We start from the raw sequence: 20,821 nt of genomic DNA, 5'->3' as shown, positions 1-20,821 counted from the left end.
TTAACTTGAAAACTGAGAGCATATATAATACATTTGTTATATAAAGGAGTTGTTATGTGGTCTCTGTAGGGAATAGGGTATTCTAATGGTAGTACTGCATGTCGGGATAAAGCATTTATATTAATCTCACTTTCTGGATGATTTTTCTCTAAATGTTACTTTTTTCACATTTCTTTCAGACTTATGTGGTGTTTGTTTCCACATTAAGAGGGCAGTGGCTTGAAAGGAATATCTCTGCCTTCCTTTCGCATGTCCTAGATCTAGTGTCTCAGGCTCACCCCAAAGTTTATCAAACTCAGATGGATGCTATCTGCTGTCGCCGCTGTGTTTCATTTATCCTTCGAGCTACCATAGGAGGCCTTCTTGGGGAAAAAGCTCAGATTGCAGCTGCCAAGGAGATTTGTCAGGCCATCTGGAAGATGAAGAAAGTTGTGGGTATGGGACTAACAAGATTATCTGTTCAGGCTATTTTTTTTAAACCAGTGTTGAAATAATTGTTCACTCAACCTAATCTTAAAGAGTCTGCAGAAATAGAATTTCTAGTGCTGATATATTACTATAACATAAAGCATTTCAGTTGAACTGGCTATGTTTTATATCAGGATAGTTATTGATTTAAAAGAAAAAAAACCCTTTCTTACTTTTCTTCCACAGCAGTTTTATGTTGAATATGAAAGTAGTGATGACAATAAATCAAATCAGATCAAAATAATTGATACATGTGGGCCCAGATTTTCCTGACCTTTTCCAATGAGCTGATACTACTGAGGTGGTACAGAGTGAAAGGATCTGGGTCTAACTAGTAGGGGTGTGCAAAACAGACTGTATTTGATTCGGATTTGGATTCATCCTGAATCGGGGACAGAGATTCAGTTTGGCCAAATCTGAAGATTTGATGCAGATTTGGAGAATCAGTGATTCGGCCATAAACACAGCTTTAAATGTTTTTTCTACATACCTCGAGGTACCAGGTGTGGCTTATGAATGCTGAGATGGTGGGGCAGAAGGAACATCCCACAGGAGCGCAGGGGAGGCCCACCACGTGCTCGGTGGCAAACCTGGAAGTGGACCAGAAGTACTTCCGATCCACTTCCGGGTCCACTGCCCAACACGCAGAGGGCTTCCCATGCCCCCCATGATCAGCGATTGGCTACGGGGGGGACCCTGGGTGCTCCCCCCGACCCAGGAGGTACCTGTTGCCAAGCCGGGGTGGCACAGTGGGGACCCCCTGTGCGCTCCCTGGCAGACCTGGAAGTGGATTGGAAGTGCTTCTGGTCCACTTCCGGGTCTGCTGCTGAGTGCACTGGGGACCCCCCCCGCTCCTGTGGGATACTCCATCCGCCCCACCATCTCAGCATTCACGAGCCACCCCTGGTACCTTGAGGTATGTAGAAAAAACATTTAAAGCTGTGTCTGTGTCCAAATCGTCAAATTTCTTTGAATCAATTCAGAGGGTTCCGATTCAATTTGAAGAGATTAAAACAGGGGTGGGCAATCATTTCAGGCGGAGGGCCACTTACTGAGTTCTGGCAAGCCATCAAGGGCTTCATGACAGGCAGCCAGGGGCAGATAACTATCAATTTTCTAAATTTTTTAGGAGCCCTGCAGGCTGGATAGAATGGCCTGGTGGGCCAGATGTAGCCCACAGGCCACATTTTGCCCACCCCTGGATTAAAAGGTCTCCTGATTCGATTTGGATTTGGAGCTTCAGCTGCTGAATAGTGCTGAATCTCCGCCGAATTGAATCGGCAACCAAAACTTCATGCAGCCCTACTAACTGGTCTGATGGGAATCGCCCTAGAATGAGGGAGCTGTTATGTGATATAAGTGCACGTATCTGCTTCCTTATCCTGGGAGAGGTTGGAAAATGAAGCATATGAACAGGGTACATCTAGAGTGGTCTATCCTCTGGTTTAAAGATACATCCCTGACTGTATTGTGCTTAATGGCTATTAATCTGTGAATTTGTCTTACTGACTTGCCATCATTTCCTTACTTGCCTGTGTTTTGCCAATTCTCAGCTGCAAGGGCGCTATCAGTATGGTACTCTCTAGATCAATGATGGTGGATGCCAGAGAAAGTATGACAGAGAATAGACTCTTCTGGCTGTACCCTGTTCATATGCTCTTACTCTATAAAGTAGTGGTTTTCAACCTTTTTTCATTTGCGGACCCTTTGGAAATGTTGAATGGAGGTTCAGACCCCTTTGAATTGTAAGTGTGGGTATTCACATACTTTTGTTTGATCATAGTCATCTTTCATGGACCCCTTAGACATAGTCTGTGACCCCCCAGGGGTCCACAGACCACAGTTGAAAGCAACTGCTCTAAAGCATCCACTTTTGCCACTGCTGGCCACACCCACATGCATATAATATGTATATAGGTGTGTATGTGTTATCACTAGTTAAGCCTGTAGACTCTAACAGTCCCACCCTTAGGCCATTATCAAAAGCTCCTTCATACCCCTTTTTCATTGACTTTTCTGGGTACTGGGTTGTCCCTCTGAATTATACTTTATGTAGACCTTTGTTTATATGTAGTTTTAAATGTCCAGCATATCTTTTGTTTCTGAAAGAGTATCATAGTGTATCAGACATAGTAGTGGTTATCAAACCTAGATTATTACAATCATGCCATATTAAAAATATGACCTATTCCAAACCTCTTGGATAAAGTCTGAAATGGATCAGGTAGCTGTTACCTGCTGTATGAAAGCTAGCCACATCATTCCCTTGCTTGTCATTTCCCACAGAAACTAGCATGCCTTAACCATGCCATCCCAATGAGCCACATTTCTTGTTGGAAATGCAGTTAAGTCTCAATGAAAATTCTGAACCCTGTTCAAGACAGTTAATGATAAGAAAGTACCTGTTCATTTATACACCATATCACATTGTTACTTTAGTCTGTCTCTTGAGATGATATCTTTTATTTTGTCAGTGATTTCAGAGTTATTTCTTACTGCGTTATCAGATGCTGTAACAAGTGACAGTAATTTGGAAACACGGATTGGTACAACGGATATAACAGTAAGCCAACATGTGCTTGTCTGTGCATTACAAGAGCTTGGGAGTCTTATACATGGCTTAGGAACTACTGCTGCACCATTGTTACAAGATTCCAGTACAGGTAATTATTATTACTGAACAAAATATCCCTAGAGATTTTTTTGTCTACTTGATAAAAAAAACCATTTATATTTTTCAAGGTGTGTAAGTAGCAAGTCTCAGAAAATGCACACTTGTATTCTACATTTGTAAATTTCCCTCTGATTTCCTGCTGCTGGCCTCATAAACTCATACTTCCTCTCGAAAACCTAAAAACACCTTGTATTGAAACCTATGGTTATGTACATAAGACTGTAAGAAGTATTACAGTCATACTGGGTCAGTCAAATGGCCTCTTTAGCCCAGCAACCTGTCCCCAACAGAGCTAGTTTTTGTGAAATTCTGCTGGTATAGCTATACTTACAGGTATTTGTTAAGACATAGACATATTTCATCTTCATTTAATATATTAGAGCAGTGATGCAGAGTGGGAGTCAATTTAAGAGGTATTGTCATGTTTTTAGATTTCAATCTGGATAGTGTCATATTTACTTGAATAGAAGATGACCCTGATCATAAGACAGCCCCTCAATAATTAGATTCTATATATGGGAAATTTATAAATTTGTTATAATTTTTCAGGTATAAAATCTAAATATTAGAGGTGTGCCTTGAATTTGTCCCACTGCTACAGCAAGGAAAATTTAAATCTGGAGGGTGAAGTAGTCCCTTTGCCTTCTGCTTCCCCCTAGCTTTTTCCCTTCCGCCTCTCTTTACTGTCAGACCCTGCTGTCCCTGAATACATGGAAGTGAGGGGCAAATTTGAAAACAATGATCTTGAGATTAAACCTGGCTGTACCAATTTGTATATAGTACCAGTACACTTAGTTCATCCAGAATTGATGCATTTTACCTTTTTTTTAAAAATGTGGGGAAGTTTTAGCATAGGTACTCTATAAACACACTTTTAAGCAGCACTTTGGCACCTACTTGTATATTAGGGGCGGGCAATTATTTCAGCTGGAGGGCCACTTAATGAGTTTTGGTGAGCTGCGGAGAGCTGCATGGGTAGCCCTGACCCTTGACAGTTGCCCCATCACCTGGTCACCATATAGGCACTGCAAGACCCACCTCCTAACCCCTGACTTTTGCCAGCAGAAGCCCTACCCCTTGCTGCCCTCCCACCCCATACTCCTGTTGGAAGGGGGATGTTGCCATCTTAGAAACAGAAAATAAAATCATAGACTAAGTCAAACACCTACTATAACATATTAACATATTTTAATTTTATTACAAACATATTTTTGTTATAATTTGTTTACGTAGTCTGTACAGAGGTGATTGCATAATAACTAAAAATAAAGTCTTACTCTTGTATAGTGTGTGTTTGGGGGCTGTGGAGTGTGGTTGGGGGGTGTGTATGGTTGTGTGTGTATGTGGTGCAGTGTAGGGGGGTTGTGAGGGTGTGTGTGGGGGTAGGGTATATGTCAGTGGAGCTTGTGGGGGCAGGGTGTGGGTGTGTGAGGGTGGTGGGGGGTGTGGGAACCCCCCCCCCCCACTCCTCTACATGGTACACAGCCCCCGCTGTGAGCAGCAGCAGGCAGGAGGGCTCAGGGTGGTTGTGCCTGGTGGGGAAGAAGCACAGCTTGCCCGGTCCGCTTCTGTTATAGGAGCTCCACACAGTGCGCCTGTAATGCCTGCACTCACACTATGGGAAGCCCTGTGCTGGACTCCACAGGGAAGCAGGAGGTGGGTCTCCTCCACTCCTGGCAGAGTCCGGGGACCTGTGCAGCTTCACGCTTCCACTGCCCTGGGACCTAGAAAAGTGGGTTAAATTATATATTCAAAGAAATAACATGTGTAGAGAGGAAGTGTGGGACAAATATAGTATTTGGATGGCGTCATGGAGGGCATGAGTAGTGTTAAAAGCAAATGAGTGGAGACCAAGTTGGGTGCAGCACCCCCTGTCTGTGATCTAGCTGGGGCCACACTGGGGTTTTATATTATACTACAGACAACTGAGACAATGCAGCAAATGTGGGAAAGGAGGGGCACCTGTCTGCACATTGTCCCCACATGGTATGTTACAGGTGTTAAGGGAAGGAGCATAGAGCAGCAGAGTGCCAGGGATCCCTAAAATGTGCTATTTGTGGTGAGTGGGGGGCACTTGTACTGCAGGTGTCCATGGCCTTTGCAAAAAATGTCAGAACCCCCACAAAGAACAGCAAGAATTGGGTAGGGAAAGTGGGGGACAAGAGTGGGGCGAAACCGAGGATATAACTTAAATGGTAGAGGAGACTGGAGGAGGGAGGAACAGAGAAGAAGGGGAATGGAATCTCTGTAACTGAGGCAGCAGAAGATGGAATAAGAGACTAAATGGAAGGGGAGGCAGGAACAGCAAACAGCTCAGACATGGAGGTTGGGGAGGGTCAGAAAGGAAGAAACTCAACAAACAAAAGAAGTAGAGATGGAGCAACAAAAAGAGACGCACAGACAGGTGGGGAAAAGGAAGAAAATACGGAGGCTGAAAATTAGGAAAAAGAAACCTGATAAAGAGGGAGGTGAGTTGGAGTCCAAACGAAAGAGCAGCTTTCCGTCACTATCACACCTGGGCTCCAGCCTGGAGTGGAGAGCAGGGAGGTGGGAAAATGGTAGGGTTCCTGAATGCAAAAGCAACCAAGCAGCTTGCAAAAGGTACAGGCATGCAAATGAGGGGGAGAGGAAGAAAAGTTGACCGTGGCAAGCAGCAGCACTAATGAGCCTCAAAGGCACAGGCACGCTCAGTTGAAAACAAGCACGACACTGATCACTGATTTGCATCTGCTAATCACTGATTATTATCGATTACTGTCAGGAATCTCTTAAGGAAATGATTGAACTGATGTTGAAACAAGTTAGGACAGACATGATCTGCCTACAAGAATGCAGTATACTGGGGGAGAGGGATTATAAACACTTTGAGGAAAGGTGGAGATGGGGACCATCTTGGTGGTCAGGGGCAAATGGGAACAAAGTGGCAGTGTACCCAGTCAGGGCATCAAAGAGAGCAACACGACTATCAAGACCACTCAACACGCATGTAATGTCCACTTCTTACCCTTTGCTGGGTCTCAGGCATGTTTCCTGTGAGGGAGATCCCTCTTTACCCACTCGCCATGACTTGATTGAGGAAAGAAAACTTGAGGGAGGGAGGCTGCAATAGTGAAAGGTACCCTTCCCTCAGGGAGGCTCCCCTAAGCATGTTTTATGGGGCTCCTCCTTCTGTACGCCCCATCCACATGCCAACCTAGATGTTATCAAAATGGTGCTTTACAGTCCTAGTTTGTTGCAGCTGTTTATGTACTTGGGTTATAGCCCTGGGCTTGGTTGCTCAGTCACAAAACTTAAAGTATATTTTCAAAAGAAATATTCAGTAAGGCGACAATTGAGCCACGCTATGAACCACGATCCTAGGTAATCACTCTCTGGAAAGGACAGAGTCCATCCCAATAACTTACTTTCCGTGACCATGTTAATATCCAATCAAAGTCCACCCTTAACACAAATTCATAGAAAATAAAACTCAAAACTTAATCAGCTCCTTTGCCAGAGCAGGGCTGAATAAGTGCTCTTTGCTAAACCTCTCAAGATGCTGACGTAGGTGATCTGTGTACTCAGCCTTCTGGAGGATCTAGCCTCTAATCACAACCCCCCCCCAAAAAAAAACAAAAACATCTGCCCCTGCAATGCCCTCTGTCCAGTACTAAGCAGGGTTTCACACTCATGCACCCCTGGCATTTCTCCATCCAGGTGTAGGGTCCCACTGTTGTCCCGGCTTTTTCTGGCCACTAGCTTCCAGAGAGAGAACCCTTCCAGGTTCTCTGTTTGCAGGCTCTTGCATTGTTTTCCAGCGTCCCATGTTCTCTGACACACCGGGGTCAAAAAACTCTCCCTGCCATCTTCATCCGGCTCAACAGCCTGAGTCCACTGGCATGCCAGAATCGGGGAGCATTCCTGGCCATCTCCATCTGGCTCGTCACCCAGGCCATCTGACTCCTGGTGCACCTTTTGTACATTACTCACTGCGTGCCTGCCTACACGCTGGGAACACATACATCTAAAATGGCATGGCTGCGCCACATGTTGCTACATTGCCCCAGATCCAGTGCCTGTAGGTAAGTTATGCCCATTGCCAGCCCTTTCTAGGCTGGCCTCCTTTACGGGCCAAGGCCACTTGGAGTGGGGTTCACTACTCCCATGGAACACTCGTCCCCATTGCTGTGTCGTGTGGCAACAGGCAGAAATAGTAATTCTTTTCAAGAGTTCAGAGTTGAGAGCGAAATACATGGAAGACATCCTCAGTGGCAGACTATAATGAATGATACCTGCAATTGAGACAGAATTAGAAATTTTCAATGTATATGCACCATCATCAGATTGGGAGGGGAGGAAGGCTCTGCTTAGAAAACTAGTGGTATACACGGTCAGGGGGAAACCATGGACAATATTGAGGGTTTTTAATTGTGTAGTAGAAGCAGGTGATGGAACAAGACAAGGAGGCGATAGAACACTAGACAGCTTATCTAGATTAATGCAAATCATAAAAGAAGAGTCACTAATAGATGTGTGGGCAGGGGAGAAAGCTTTCACTAGAGAAGGCCCTACTGGAAGAAGCAATCAAGAATTGGTTTTGTGTTTATATCAAAAGAAATAGAGATAAGGAAAAAAAGCAATCTTAAGCTTTTTTAGTGATTACTAGATGCTGAAAGTGGAAGAGAGTCTTGTTAAGAGCTCCATAAGAGAAAAGGAAGTGTGGAAGTTAAATGTACAGCTGTTGCAAGATACAGAAGTGTCATGCATACACAAAACAGTATAAGGTACCAAAGAATGGTGGACAATGGTGAAGAAGAGGACAAGAATTTTTCAAGAAAACAGGCCGAAGAAATGTGGGGACAAGAACTGAGAGCGCTGCAAAGGAAGATGGAGCAGCTGCTAAAGGAATCTTCAGAAGAAAGATGGATATGAGAGGAACTGGAAGAGACAAAGCAGGAACTAGAAAGATGGTTTAAAAGTAAGATGAAAGAGAAAATATTTTTAGCACAAGTACTTTGGGTGGCAGAAAACAAAGAATGGTTCTGATACTTTTCAGACAGACTGAAGGAGGAGAAGAGAGAGCTAAAAGCAGTGCAAATAGAAAGTGAGGTGTGAGTGGAAAAGCAGGAGGAGGTACTGGAAGCAACGAGGAGATTCTATGAAGCACTATACCAGAAGAAGGAAATAGAAAGAAAATGAAGAATTTTCTAAAAGAGACTGAAGACAAAAAGTAGAGGAAGAGATACAGAAAATGGAAGAAAAGATAAGCTTAAAGGAAGTGGAGGAATCTTAAAAACTTAAAAAAAAAAAAAAAGGAAAATCTCTAGGAGCAGATGCACTACTCATGAAATTTTACATGAAATTTTGCCCATGAGTGTGGGGATGGATATAGTAAAGGTTTTTGAAGAAATAATGGGAGGGAGAAGCGGGGAAGGATTTTACAAGGGGAATACTAATTTTATTATTTATTAAAAGGAAAAGAAAGAGTTTCTGAAGAACTGGAAACCAATTACTCTGCAAAATACAGACTACAAATTGTTGACAAAGAAGGTAGTTCTAAGAATACAAAAGAACCTGAAAAGAAGTAATACATGAAGATCCAACCTGTGCAGTCCTGGGCAGGATTTCTGAGTCAATTCAGCTGATAAGAGAAACACTGACTCACATTCAGGAAAGGAAATTAAATACAGCAGTAGAAAATTTTGGATCTGAAGAAAGCATATGGTAGAGTGGACTGTGGTTTTATATTTGAAGTGTTAATGAAAATGGGTTTCCCAGAGAAATTGATACAATGGATAAGACTTATGTAGAGAGATAGAAAGTTCCCATCAACATGCTTGCCCAGTATGGGCAATGTGTTTTATAGTCATTCTCAGTGTTGGCTACATTTAATCAACTTCACAGTTGGTTTCCACTGCTGCACATATGCTGCTTTTTGCAGCGGTTTACTGATGAACAGTATGTTTAATGAGGTTTCTTTATGTGGCTTGTTTAGACAAGTTGCTTTTTTCTGCTATCCCAAATGTGGGATGCACCTCATCTTGTATTTGAGTAAATATGGTAATTTGTATTCTTTTGATACTTGTCAAAAGTCTGAAAAAAATTAAACATACAGAAGCATGTTATATTTAATGCACTTGTCCAGAGAAACAATTGTGTATCCCCTCTGAGGTGGAGGGGATGTGTTAAACAGGAAGCATATTGAGGAAAGAGGAATTACTACAGTAAAATACCTGTTATCTAGGATTTTACTAATTCTGCTAACCACAATTTCCGACTGGCCGGTGCAATTGGAAAGTTTGCACGTAGCAGCCGCCACAGCCGTCCACTGCCCTGTACTGTTGCTGCTCTACTGCGTGCGGCCACTCCCCGCTCTCCATGAAACACGGCCTTCCATGCTCCACCATGAAAATCCCCCCACTTTTGCCTTCTGTGCTTCAGGATACCAGAGCTCCCTTTCTTTTTCTGTTTTTGCAGTGCTCCCCCCCCCCGCCCCCTCCCACCAAACACTGCCGATTTCATGATTTTTCGTGGGGATCTACTGATTTTTGTGGTTACCATGAACATTGTGAATTGGATTGGTCCCTAACTGTAAATGTCCTGACTTTATTTTTGTAGTCAAGAAAAGGTCGCAGGTTCAATTGCTGGTTGGAATAGGTGATTTTTTGAGGTCCCTTCCAGCCTTGCATCTCTAGGATATCTATGATAAAACAACTTGATTAAACTAGATTTTGTTTCTTTCTTCCTTTTGGTCTAGATTGTTGGTCACTGAACACCTGCCAAAATTATGATGTGTACCTATACGGTATATCTTTCCTCCTTCCCCAGTTTCTTATCTTTCCCTCTTCCAGTCTTTTGGGTCTTTATTTTGTTACATGTTGTGGTATTATCTTTAAAAACCAAGTCTAAATAGATCTGCATTTTCTTTTACAGTTTCTAAGGTCTGAGATCATTCTGACCTCTCTTGGGAGTCAGTTCTGGATTTGTGAGGTAGTTGCCAAACAAGATCTGTCTCTTCCCAAAACACTTCACTTCAAGATTGATATTTTTATGGATTGTAGGAGGTCATCACCACAAAGGGCAAAATGGTCCTTTGGGTAGTCTGGGAAAGTGTCCAAGGTTTTCACCCGCTGTTTTTAACTCTGTATTTAGAGGGAGTCAGGGAAGAGATAAGAAAGTTTCATTGTTTTGTTCTTAGTCCTTGAGTAGAATTGCTTACTTTGAAGCAATTGTAGCCTTTGAATTTGCTTTGTACTTTTAGTAGCCTTTTTTTTAAGATTAATAATTTCATGCTTAAAATAGTCGAGCCTAAATGTGACAAGCAAGTGGTTGCTGTGACCAAGTCTAACTCTAAGAAAAGGGAATATGATATTGTAGAGGTTTGCTGTATAGGAAAGAGCACTTTTGTGACTTTTGGAATATCCCTAGCAATATGCAGCCTAGGTACATACCATGACTGTAGACTAATGACTTGAAAGAGAACTCACATGAGGGAGTGGTGTCAAGGAAGCATCAAGTTGTTTTTTGCCACTTTTTCCCTTTCTTCAGCAACATCAGTATAATCCTTCTAGGATTTAATTTAATCCATCTGCTCCTCATCCAGGTTCTTTTGAAAAATATTTTAATATTCTGAAGTTGAATGCAAAATTCACAATAGCACTTTTCAAAGATGAGCACGCACAAACAGAAGGATTTTCACCATCGCTCAAAAAATATGTACATTCCTTTCAATAGTGGTCATTGTTTTAGAGATGGATTTCTTTGTTTGTGATTTTTAACTTAGCTTTTTTTATTCTTTCAGGAGTTTTGGATACAGTAATTTCAGTCATTCTTCACCCTAGTGTCTCGGTTCGTCTCACAGCAGCTTGGTGTTTACGCTGCATTGCTGTAGCTTTGCCATCCTATGTGTCGCCACTTTTTGATCGCTGTGTTGAGCGTCTTAGTGCCCTTAAGTCTTCTCCAGAAGCAGTGACCGGATATAGCTTTGCTACTGCTGCCTTGTTGGGAGCAGTAAGATACTGTCCTTTGGGTATTTCACATGGAAAAGGGAAGGTAATTATCCTAGTAATTTGTTTCTAAGTAGATTTGTGATACTTGTTACTGTAGTATTTAACATGTATTTGTTTTATTTATCTGTGATAGTTCAGCTACTAACTTCTATGACATAATTATTAAACTGAAAAACTATTAGTTTTCTAAAATTGTATCATCTCTTCCTAGGCATGTGATCATGTTGTTTTCCATACTTCATAAAACCAGTTATTTAAATAACTGAATATGTTCCTAAGTTTAAATATTGACCTTCTGAAATTTACAATTAAACAATGGCATCATCAGCATCATAACCATTCAATGTGTTGGGTTATACTAATTATATAGAGTGGTTTTTGAGCTATCCCAGTTGCTTTCTTTGGGCTGAAGGTTGATTCTAAAGAACTTTTAGAGAATGAGGGCAGATTAGGGAAAGGTGTAGATTTCTTGAGATGAGTTATGTTTTCAGAACTGTAAACAAAGCGGTTCTGTTTTGAAGATTAAAGTGTCTATATCTCTTGTCTGTTTTGCCATTGGCTTGAATTGGCATGCTACCATTATTTGCCTCTTTCCCACGAACATCACAGCAGTATTATTGGGTAAGAAAAGGCTGTGTTAGTCCAGAATACAATTGAAACACATTAGGCTTTGCCAAGGAAAAAGATCTTTCTTTTTAAAAAAACTAATTAGAAGTACATTCACAGATCTTTTGCATTGCTTCTGTATTAGAAATAAGTTTCCTGGGAGGACATTCTTTTGTAGAGCTAAAAATGAGTTATTGTAACCCTGGTTCCTTTCATGACTACATAAAATAAAATGTAGTTATTTCTTTAATCATTCCAGTTAAAGCTGCCACAAGTCCAATGTACCAATTTTGTCTACACTGATAGAATGTAATATTCTCCTTTAGCTGAAGTTTCTGAATGGCTTTCAAGAGTATATAACATTCCAGTAATCCAAGTTGGAAGTGCTAGCAGGCAGATGTCAGAAGTTGTTTCTACATTAGTAAGGAAGGCTTCATCCTTTTAGCTAATCACAGATAGCAAAATATGGTACAGCACTGATATAAGCAGCCTCTCTTCACAGCTCGGGCACTTATCTTACTTCTGTTTCATGGCCCAGGGAGATTGGAGCAGACCAGATGAAGCATACCTGTATGGATAAAGAGTTATTCCATTACTTGCCATTACACCACAATAAAACCAAATTAACATTTTAATAGTACATTTGCTGTAGTCCCTCTCACTTGTGATAAGCATGATTGACATTATTTATACTACTCTACTGTTGCATATTCAGTGTAAATCAGTAACTTTTTCAAAAGTACTTAAAGCATGTAGGCAAAGCCTTTTTCAGGGAATGGTTGATTTTGGATGATGGGGAGGAGTACGGTCTTTGGTTTAAAAAAAATTAATTTGCTGGTAACTCCAAGAGCTTGGGTAGGGAAGAATAAAATAAACATAGCCTCAATAACTTCATTAGATGAGTGCCTTTTGAAAAGCTGTATACCTAAGCAGAGTTAAAGAATGCAAATTATCTGACAAACCCTCCCATTTTAACAAAGATTTCTTTTGAAAAATATGATGTAGGATGTCCTGGACCTGGGGGAGGCCTAAGAGGACAGAACAGGGAACAGAAAGCAATATACTGACCCAGTTACGTGGGAGTTACAAAAGCTCTCTTCCATTCTCTCCCAGGAAAATTGCCAAATTCCAGATTGGCTCCAGTTCTGAGGAACTGAAAGAGACCAGTTTAAAAAGAGAAGTTTTGAAAAGAGTATCAAATATGTCATGCTTTGGAAAGCAACCATAGTATATTACTGTGTTTCATTTTGAGTGTGTTGAATGTCGCAGACGCAATGCAATTAGCAAAACAATTAGTATATTAAATATATATTTGATATCATATACTAGTGGTAATATTTTATAAAGGAAAAGCCTCCCAAGTCATAGTTGCTAGTGCATACATGAAATGTCATTCATAAATTCAGATGAAATTGAATGAAACCAGCGTTACTATTTTGGCATTCATCTGATACTGGCGATACTCTTTATGCTCATTCAGTATACAGTATTTTTTTATAGTGTAATTTTGTTTTCAAGTTAGATTATTTCAGAATATCTTGTTTGATTTGTATCTGAGTATTGTTCCAGAATTTGGGAATTAATGTTTTAGTTTCCTTGATTATTTCATGGATTTTTATAAATGTGCAAATTAAAGGAGAACTATAGTAAAGGAAAGGTTTGTTGTTGTTGTTATTATGGTTGTGTTTATAACCCAGGTGCCATTACTTAATTATAATTTGTTAACATTTAATAGAGACCAGAGTTTCTTTTAAAACCAGACTCGCACGTCATCACTGTACTTTCTTCCATGCATGGTACAATTTCCCTAAGTTCATCTGTCTATTTAATTCCATTTTGATGAATTTGGGGGGGGGTTGCCATTCTGTCTATAGTGCATCAAGGTGGCTTATATATATAAATCATGTGTTATTACCCTTCACATGTCCTCTGCCTGCTTGTCTGTCCTTGGCTTGCCAAGCTCCTCCCTTGTAGAACAGGGGTGTGCAAAATAAAGCCTGCCGGCCAGGATGTATAGGAAGCAGATTGCAGCTCTGCCCCAGGCCCCAGCCCTGTGATGTCATTGCCCCATGATCCTGGCCCTGGTGCCGGCCCAGCCCTGCCCTGCCCTGCCCATCCCACCCCACTCCTGCGTGCCACTCCTTGCCTGCCCATGGCCCCATCCCAGCTGTGTACAACCTGCCTATGGGGCACCCAGGCTAATCTTCATAGAAATGCTGCCCACCTGCCTGCTCTGTCTGGTGCTCCTGGCAGTGGGTGTGAGGTAAACAAGCCAAGGCCAGATAAGATCAGTTGCCTCCCCACTCTTTCCCCCCCCCCCCACATCTCCTCTACTGCGCTGGGAAGGGTTAGCACCCCCTCCCCTAGCAGCAACAGCTCACCAAAACTCCCTAAGTGGTCTTCCAGTCCAAATAATTGAACCTGCCTGGCATGCAATGGGCTAAATCATAATAATACTTAACAATTACCAAGAAGAGTTAAGGGAATTACAGCTCTGAAATGGAACTCAAGAAGATGAGTCCCATGGCCTTTATACTTACTTCCTTTAAGTATAATTATGTGCACTTAAAATTGTTTTCTTAAAGACAGCTCTGTAACTACTAGTAAACCCCTCCTCCACTGTAATCATTGTTCTGTAGCAACTTCAACTTGAAATGTGGAGAAGAAACTTTCTAAGACTTGGAAGTTGTACAAAGTAAGGCAGGGGGGGTCATTTCACACCTCTGCATATTGGTCTTGTACTTTGGAGATTTATGTAACTGGGAAGGAATTTTTATTAATTTTGCATTCATGACCTTAAGGCCTTAGCTAGTCCCAATGGAATAAATGCATTCGGAAATAACTTCTTGGGGAGCAGAACTGAGTCCTAAACTGTTAGAAGTACTGCATCTTGAAGAAAAAAATCTAGCACCTGAATTCTCTGAGATGCTGATGCTCTTGTTTCTCTTTCCAATTTGAAATAGGTAATCATGACAGTAGCAGAGGATTTACTGTGTTCAGCTTCTCAGAATAGTCGCATTGCAATGCAGCGAACACAGGCTGGATGGCTCCTGATAGCTGCCCTCATGACATTAGGTAACAGGCTTCTATAACTTTAACTCAAACTAAGATATGCCCTGTAGGAATCCATGTTGCCAAATTTAATTCTTGTGGTCCTGCCCTGCCCATCCCACCCCACTCCTGCATGCCACTCCCTGCCCGCCCATGGCCCCATCCCAGCTGTGTACAACCTGCCCATGCTTGGCTTCACTATGTGCTAGCGTGAAGCAGTTCTACAAAATATTAAAATTAATTTAAATCTCTGATAAGAAAATAGTCTTACATAAAAGTATTATTACTGTGAAACTGACATTTAGACTAGGGACAGAAATTACACACAAACCTGTATAAGTGATCTGAAACTGGTTCAAATCTGTAACAACAGAAATTCACTGTTCATAAACTGCTTCCAAAATGGCCAAAACCAATTTAAGATGTAGCACCAGACTTAACTGATTTAGATTTTTGAACTTCTGGCCCAGATCTCCTCCAAATTCAAGTTAACTCTGAGTCCCCGAGCATCCCAGGATGCTTTGCACGTCCTCACCTCCAAGCACCCCTGTCACAATTTGGGTGAGTTAGTCTTGACCTAAGCTGTCTGCTCTAGCTGAGCAGGGAGACATGGTATAGTACCCCTAGCTTTTGGCCTGGGCCACAGCAGCATGTGGCTGCATTTCCAGAATCAAAAGTAAATGTCTGTTCACTTGCCTATCAGCTGCTATACTATAGACTAACCTGCAAAGATTGAATCAATTCAGCTTGGGGCTTTCTGACTGCCTGTACTTGGCCGTAGTTCATTATGAACAGTGGTAAACTTGGAGCAATGATAAACTGTGAAATATAGTTTGTAAAATTAATCCAGTAGCATTTTATGACCGTAAACTTTTAGAACCGTTTTGCATGATATATCTGAGAACAAATATATGAGCAAACCATTTGAAAATTGAGAGAACATTGGGATCCTCAGAGCACATTTTGCTTATGGTATGTCACTGATTATCTCTCCAATTTTAAATAGAGATCAGCCAATAATCAACCCTACAATTAAAGTCCCAAATAAAGTTTTGTCTCTGTGTGTGTATTATTGGCTGTCTTAAACATTTGAACCCATCTCATCTGTCTGCGAACCCTATGCTCTTCTTTCATGACAAGAGATATTTCTGTATACAGACTTGTGATGAGAAATTGTGACTTTCCAAATCCTACCATCTGAAAAATCTGCTTTTCTGTTGCTCTTTACCTGAGTCCCTAAAATCACAAGATTTGGATAAAACTACATTTCGTAAAATTTCAGTGACGTTGATTTGAAAAAAAACCAAACAACTTAATAATCTAGTTAGTAACACACCATTAACAACAGAAAGTAAAAATCCCCTTCTGGCCAAAGTAGAATGCTATGGCAATTGAAGGTTTAAAGAATAATGTAAAAATTAGTAGGCGAAATGCCATATAGATTTGTAAATGTGGGAAAAATATTTAGTATTTAAGTTGTATGATTCCTCACACTTGCAAACAACAGTTCTTAAAACTTACAGGTCCTGCAGTAGTCCAGCATCACCTTCCAAGAATACTGTTACTATGGAAGTGTGTTTTTCCTCTATCTCCGAAAGATCTAGAAACAGAGAAGAGTCGAGGAGATTCGTTTACATGGCAGGTTACATTGGAAGGCCGTGCTGGTGCTCTCTGTGGTAAGCACAGTGTAGTGTACTTCCTTTTTCTGTATCCATCTCTTATTTGTTTTTTCTGAAGAATAAATAAGACCATCATTGTAGGGTTCCTATATACAAGCAGAGAGGCTGCTCTGATGTGCTGTAATTCTAGCACAGCAGAGCAGACTCAAGTCTTCTGTAAGATATTTGTACAATATCTTACATATGTGATCAATAACTGTTCTGTATTCAAATATCTTACAGTTAGGGACCTACTGAATTCACAATTTCACGGAAATCGTGTAATTGGCAGTCTCCCATGAAATAACTGGTTCCCTGTAAAGAAGCACAGGGAACTAGCTACTTTCAAAAATCTGGCAAAGAGCTCTCTCCTAGAAGGGGGAGGGGAGGGAGAAAAGAGGGGGAAAAAAAAAGCAGACTGTGTGTCTCTTGAAGGGGGATGGGGCAGGGAGAGGTGGGACAAGTTCCCCACTCTGTCTCTAGAAGGGGTGGGAAGAGGGTGAGCAGGGAAAACCTGCCAAAAGCCCCTGTTCAATTGCCACACTTAAACTTCATTTACTCAGTAATTATTGCCCTCTGCCCCTTGCAGGGGGTGATAATGACTGAATTAAGCCAGGCAGCTCCAGCTAGAGCAGGAGTGGGCAATTTATTTGCATGTGTAGGGGGGCTGCCTGGGAGTCAGCCAGGGGTGAGAGAAGGGAGGAGGAAGTGAGGGGCGCATGCAGCAGAGCTTGCCCAGTCGGTGCCTGCCCCTACAGTGCTCCTTGTGGGGCCGAGCTCCACCGGGGCAGCTAGTGCTGTGCTCCCACCCACACTACCCAGCACACAACTTCCGGTGAGGCTGTTCCCAGCATGGCTGCAGCCAGCTGGGCTCACATTGTCACCAGGAGGTGAGGGGAGCAGAGCAGCACCCCACTGGCTGCAGCCTCACTACAAGCTGCACACAGGCAGGGGCCAGTGGGGCTGTTGTGCTCCTTTCACCTCCAGCTGCAGCAGCTGCTCCTGCCCTGCTGCGCTGCTCTGGGTGGGCAGGTGGGAAGCTTCAGCTGGAATGCTTCTGCCCAATGCATGGAGATCTGGCTCTAACTCCTGGCTGCCTTCCATCCACCTGCTCGGCATGATGAGCAGCCCCGCAAGTGGGTGGAGCAAGTGGAAGGTGGCTAGTAGCTGGAGCTGGATCTCCATGCACTGAGCAGGACCTGACTGGCTGAAGCTGTCCCAGCCCCTGCCTTCCACCCCGGAGTGGTGCAGTGTAGCACGGCAGGAGCCACAGCTGGAGCCAAAGGGAGCAGAACAGCCCTGGTGGTCCTGTTGGGCTTGTCCTGGTGCAGCTGCAGCTGGCCAGGTGCTTCTGTGCTCCTCTTACTTCGAGTAGCAGCTCTTCCTTCTGCTCCTGTTGTCTGCTGTGCTGCTTTGGGCAGGGGGGGAAGGCAGGCAGAGGGAAGTTTCAGCCTGGCTGCTCCCACTGGAGGTTGGGGGAGCAAAGGAACATCTGGGCAGCTGTAGCACTGGGAACAGTTCCGCCAAAGCTGGGTGATTGCTGGGGCTGGCGCTGGCAGGAGTGCAGCGCAGGCTACTCAAGTGGGAACAGGTGGGGCTCAGTCCCGTGCACAGCACTGCAGGGGCAGGTGTGTGAAGCCCTAGCTTCTAGGGCTTTCAGTCAGTACCTGGGAGGGATGGAACTTGCAGTGCCCCTCAACCAATCAGAGGTGTGGCGGGGGAGGGGGGGGAGGCTGCTTTGTTCCATCTTCAAAATGACAGCCCTGGCCATGATACCGCCATAAAATCAGGGGCCTCAACCATGTTACAACTATGGAATTGGCTGCTGGGGTCCGTGAATTTGGTAAGTCCCTACTTACAGTCCAAAAGGCAAGAATCAACAGGTAGATAAGACAAAAAATAAGTTCATGTCCAGGTATGGGGTAAACAAATAATGGAAGGACTGCAGTTTTTAGTTCATGAGGAACAATGATTGCAACTTACTGCTTGCAGATTACATTTTTTGTTCATGCATTAAGGAATAGATACATTTTCAGGAATTATTTGGGTAATTAGTTGGATCCTCTACAGGCTTTGACTGGGAATTTCTTTCACTTCTCTAATGACCTTTAAGTGCTTGTCAGAGAGATGGACAATTTGGTGACCGAGGCTGGCAGTAGTGGTGAAGTGAAGACACCAGTCTGCCTATGGTAAGATAAAAGGTTGCATAGGCAGGTTAGAACTAAACTGTGGCTTTGAAAGTAATAATAAGACATTCATGTTTGCAGTGAAAGGTAGAGACAGTGAAGGCCTGAAAAAGGAAGAGAAGGTTGCCTGAGTGACGAGCCAAGAGGATAACCTTAGTATAGCAGCTCTGAACTCAAGCTTTGCAGGCAGCCTGTTACCCATGATGCTGACAAGGGAGAGTTAATGGTTTTTACCTGCAGCCCACTATCTGCTCAGTATTATTGCTCATATGTCAGTGAAGGTAAGGGACCATTGTCCTAATAGCTATGTTTTGAATTGACTTGAAACAGATATAAGGATGCAAGCAGGTTACGAAACGTGAGAAGAAGTGAGAGGGTAGTCGAGGCATGAAATGATCAATGTTTGGACAAGAGTTTTAGCAGTATAGACTGAAAAAGGGCTGGAATTAGGAAATACTATGCAGGAAGAAGATACTAGCTATGGACATGGCATAGATGTCTGTATATATGTATGTGCTGAACTAGGTTTTTATTCAGGTTCTTTTAAAATATTTTCTCAGAACAAAGAATATATGTTAACTTTATAATTAGCTGTTTTCCTTAAAGCAATTCGAAATTTTAGTACTGCAAAAAGTTGTAATTGAAGAATTATATACCTTTTAGGGGTCTGGGAGAAAGTGATTGACTTTTTAGGGTTCCTAAATCCTAAATACCCCCTGTTGACAATCCCTGGTTTAAAGTAAAAATTTTCAAAACTACCAGTCTTACTTTTAAAAGTCACTTGGCCAGTGTACACTGAAACCCAATAAACTTTAAGTGAGATTTAGGCTCCTACATGGCTACGTCACATTTCAAAATGGGGATTAGGGTCTTTTATATATGTGCAGGGAGGCTGCTCCAATGTGCTGGAATTGCAGCACATAGAAGCAGACGCTATTAATTACCATGCTCCAGCAGACTCCAGCATCATGTGTATCAGCGTCTCTGCACTGAAAAATGACGGTGGGGCACTTAAAGCACTTTTGACAAGCTTTAGTTCAAAGTGCCTGTAACAGGGCCTTCCGGGGGCCGATTAGATGTTGGCCTGCCCACCTGTTTCTGGGCCAACTGCCCGCCTCTCTCATTTGGCACGCCTTGATGGAAAAATTAAGATGTTGCTCAAGTGGGAAGCTGCCCATTTAAGACCTCAATGACTAAATGGACATGGGGAGGGTGACATATTTGTAGGAGACTACTATAGACCTCCCCACTAAGAGGCAGAATTTGATCGGGAATTCAGTAGTGAACTGGTTGAGGCTGTGTGGTCCCGATGCATTATCATCATGGGGGACTTCAACTTCCCTGACATCTCTTGGGATGAGTGGACAGCCAAATCTGACAGGTCACGCAGCTTTATCGCTTGCATTGATCACCTCTACCTAATGCAGGCGGTCTATGGGCCAACTAGAGGAGAGGCATTGCTTGATCTGGTCCTGCCCGAAGGGGAGGACCTGGTGAGTGATCTAAGGATCGAGGGGAAGATTACTGATTACCATGATTTGTTCACCTTCTCAGTTCACTGAAGAGCAGACATATCTCTCAGTAAAACAGGAATCCTTAACTTTGGCAAGGCTGAGTTTTGCAAACTCAGAGACTTGGTAAGTCAGGCAATTAGAGCCCTCCCCCTTTTCCCCCCCAGATAAGGGACACAAGGAATGGTCATCTCTCAAAAACATAATCCTTAAGGCACAGGGGAAAGCCATTCCATCTTGCAAGAAATGTAATCAATGGCCAATAAATCCACCTTGGCTGAACAAGAAACTGTTGGACCTCATTAAACTCCAAAGAGAAGCCTACACCAGTTGGAAAACAGGAAGCATCACCAAAGAGGACTACTTAGCACTCGCCTGCACCTGTAGGGAGTGGTCCAGAAATGCCAAGGCACAAACCAAACTCAGGCTAGTTATGGGGATCAAGGACAACAAAAAGTCCTTCTTCAGGTATGTGGAAAGTCAAAGAACAAAGATAGCATTGGGCCCCTGTGAGATCAAACGGAGCAGCTGACATCCGATGCCCAAGAAAAGGCCAGTCTCCTAAATGACTTCTCTGTGTCAGTTGAGAGTCTTGAAGGAGCTGGCAGACATCATTGCACCCCCCTTGGCAAAGATATTTGATAATTTGTGGTGCACGGGCAAGGTCCCAGAAGACTGG

At 42.8% G+C, this 20,821-nt stretch overlaps 1 protein-coding gene across 5 annotated transcripts in view; it reads left to right on the top strand.

The window, feature by feature from the left end:
* Nucleotides 1-20,821, top strand: part of HEATR5A (HEAT repeat containing 5A) — a 131,776-nt gene that overhangs the window by 38,809 nt on the left and 72,146 nt on the right. For all 5 annotated transcript variants that reach the window (XM_059723022.1, XM_019488779.2, XM_006263021.4 and 2 more), the window contains 5 exons: nt 180-435; nt 2,976-3,131; nt 10,923-11,173; nt 14,700-14,811; nt 16,311-16,463. In XM_059723022.1, the coding sequence (XP_059579005.1) occupies nt 180-435; nt 2,976-3,131; nt 10,923-11,173; nt 14,700-14,811; nt 16,311-16,463 (928 nt within the window). The remainder of the gene's footprint in view (nt 1-179; nt 436-2,975; nt 3,132-10,922; nt 11,174-14,699; nt 14,812-16,310; nt 16,464-20,821) is intronic.

Source organism: Alligator mississippiensis, chromosome 2, assembly GCF_030867095.1.
Source record: "Alligator mississippiensis isolate rAllMis1 chromosome 2, rAllMis1, whole genome shotgun sequence".
NCBI lineage: Eukaryota > Metazoa > Chordata > Crocodylia > Alligatoridae > Alligator > Alligator mississippiensis.
This window is presented reverse-complemented; position numbering and strand designations above follow the sequence as displayed.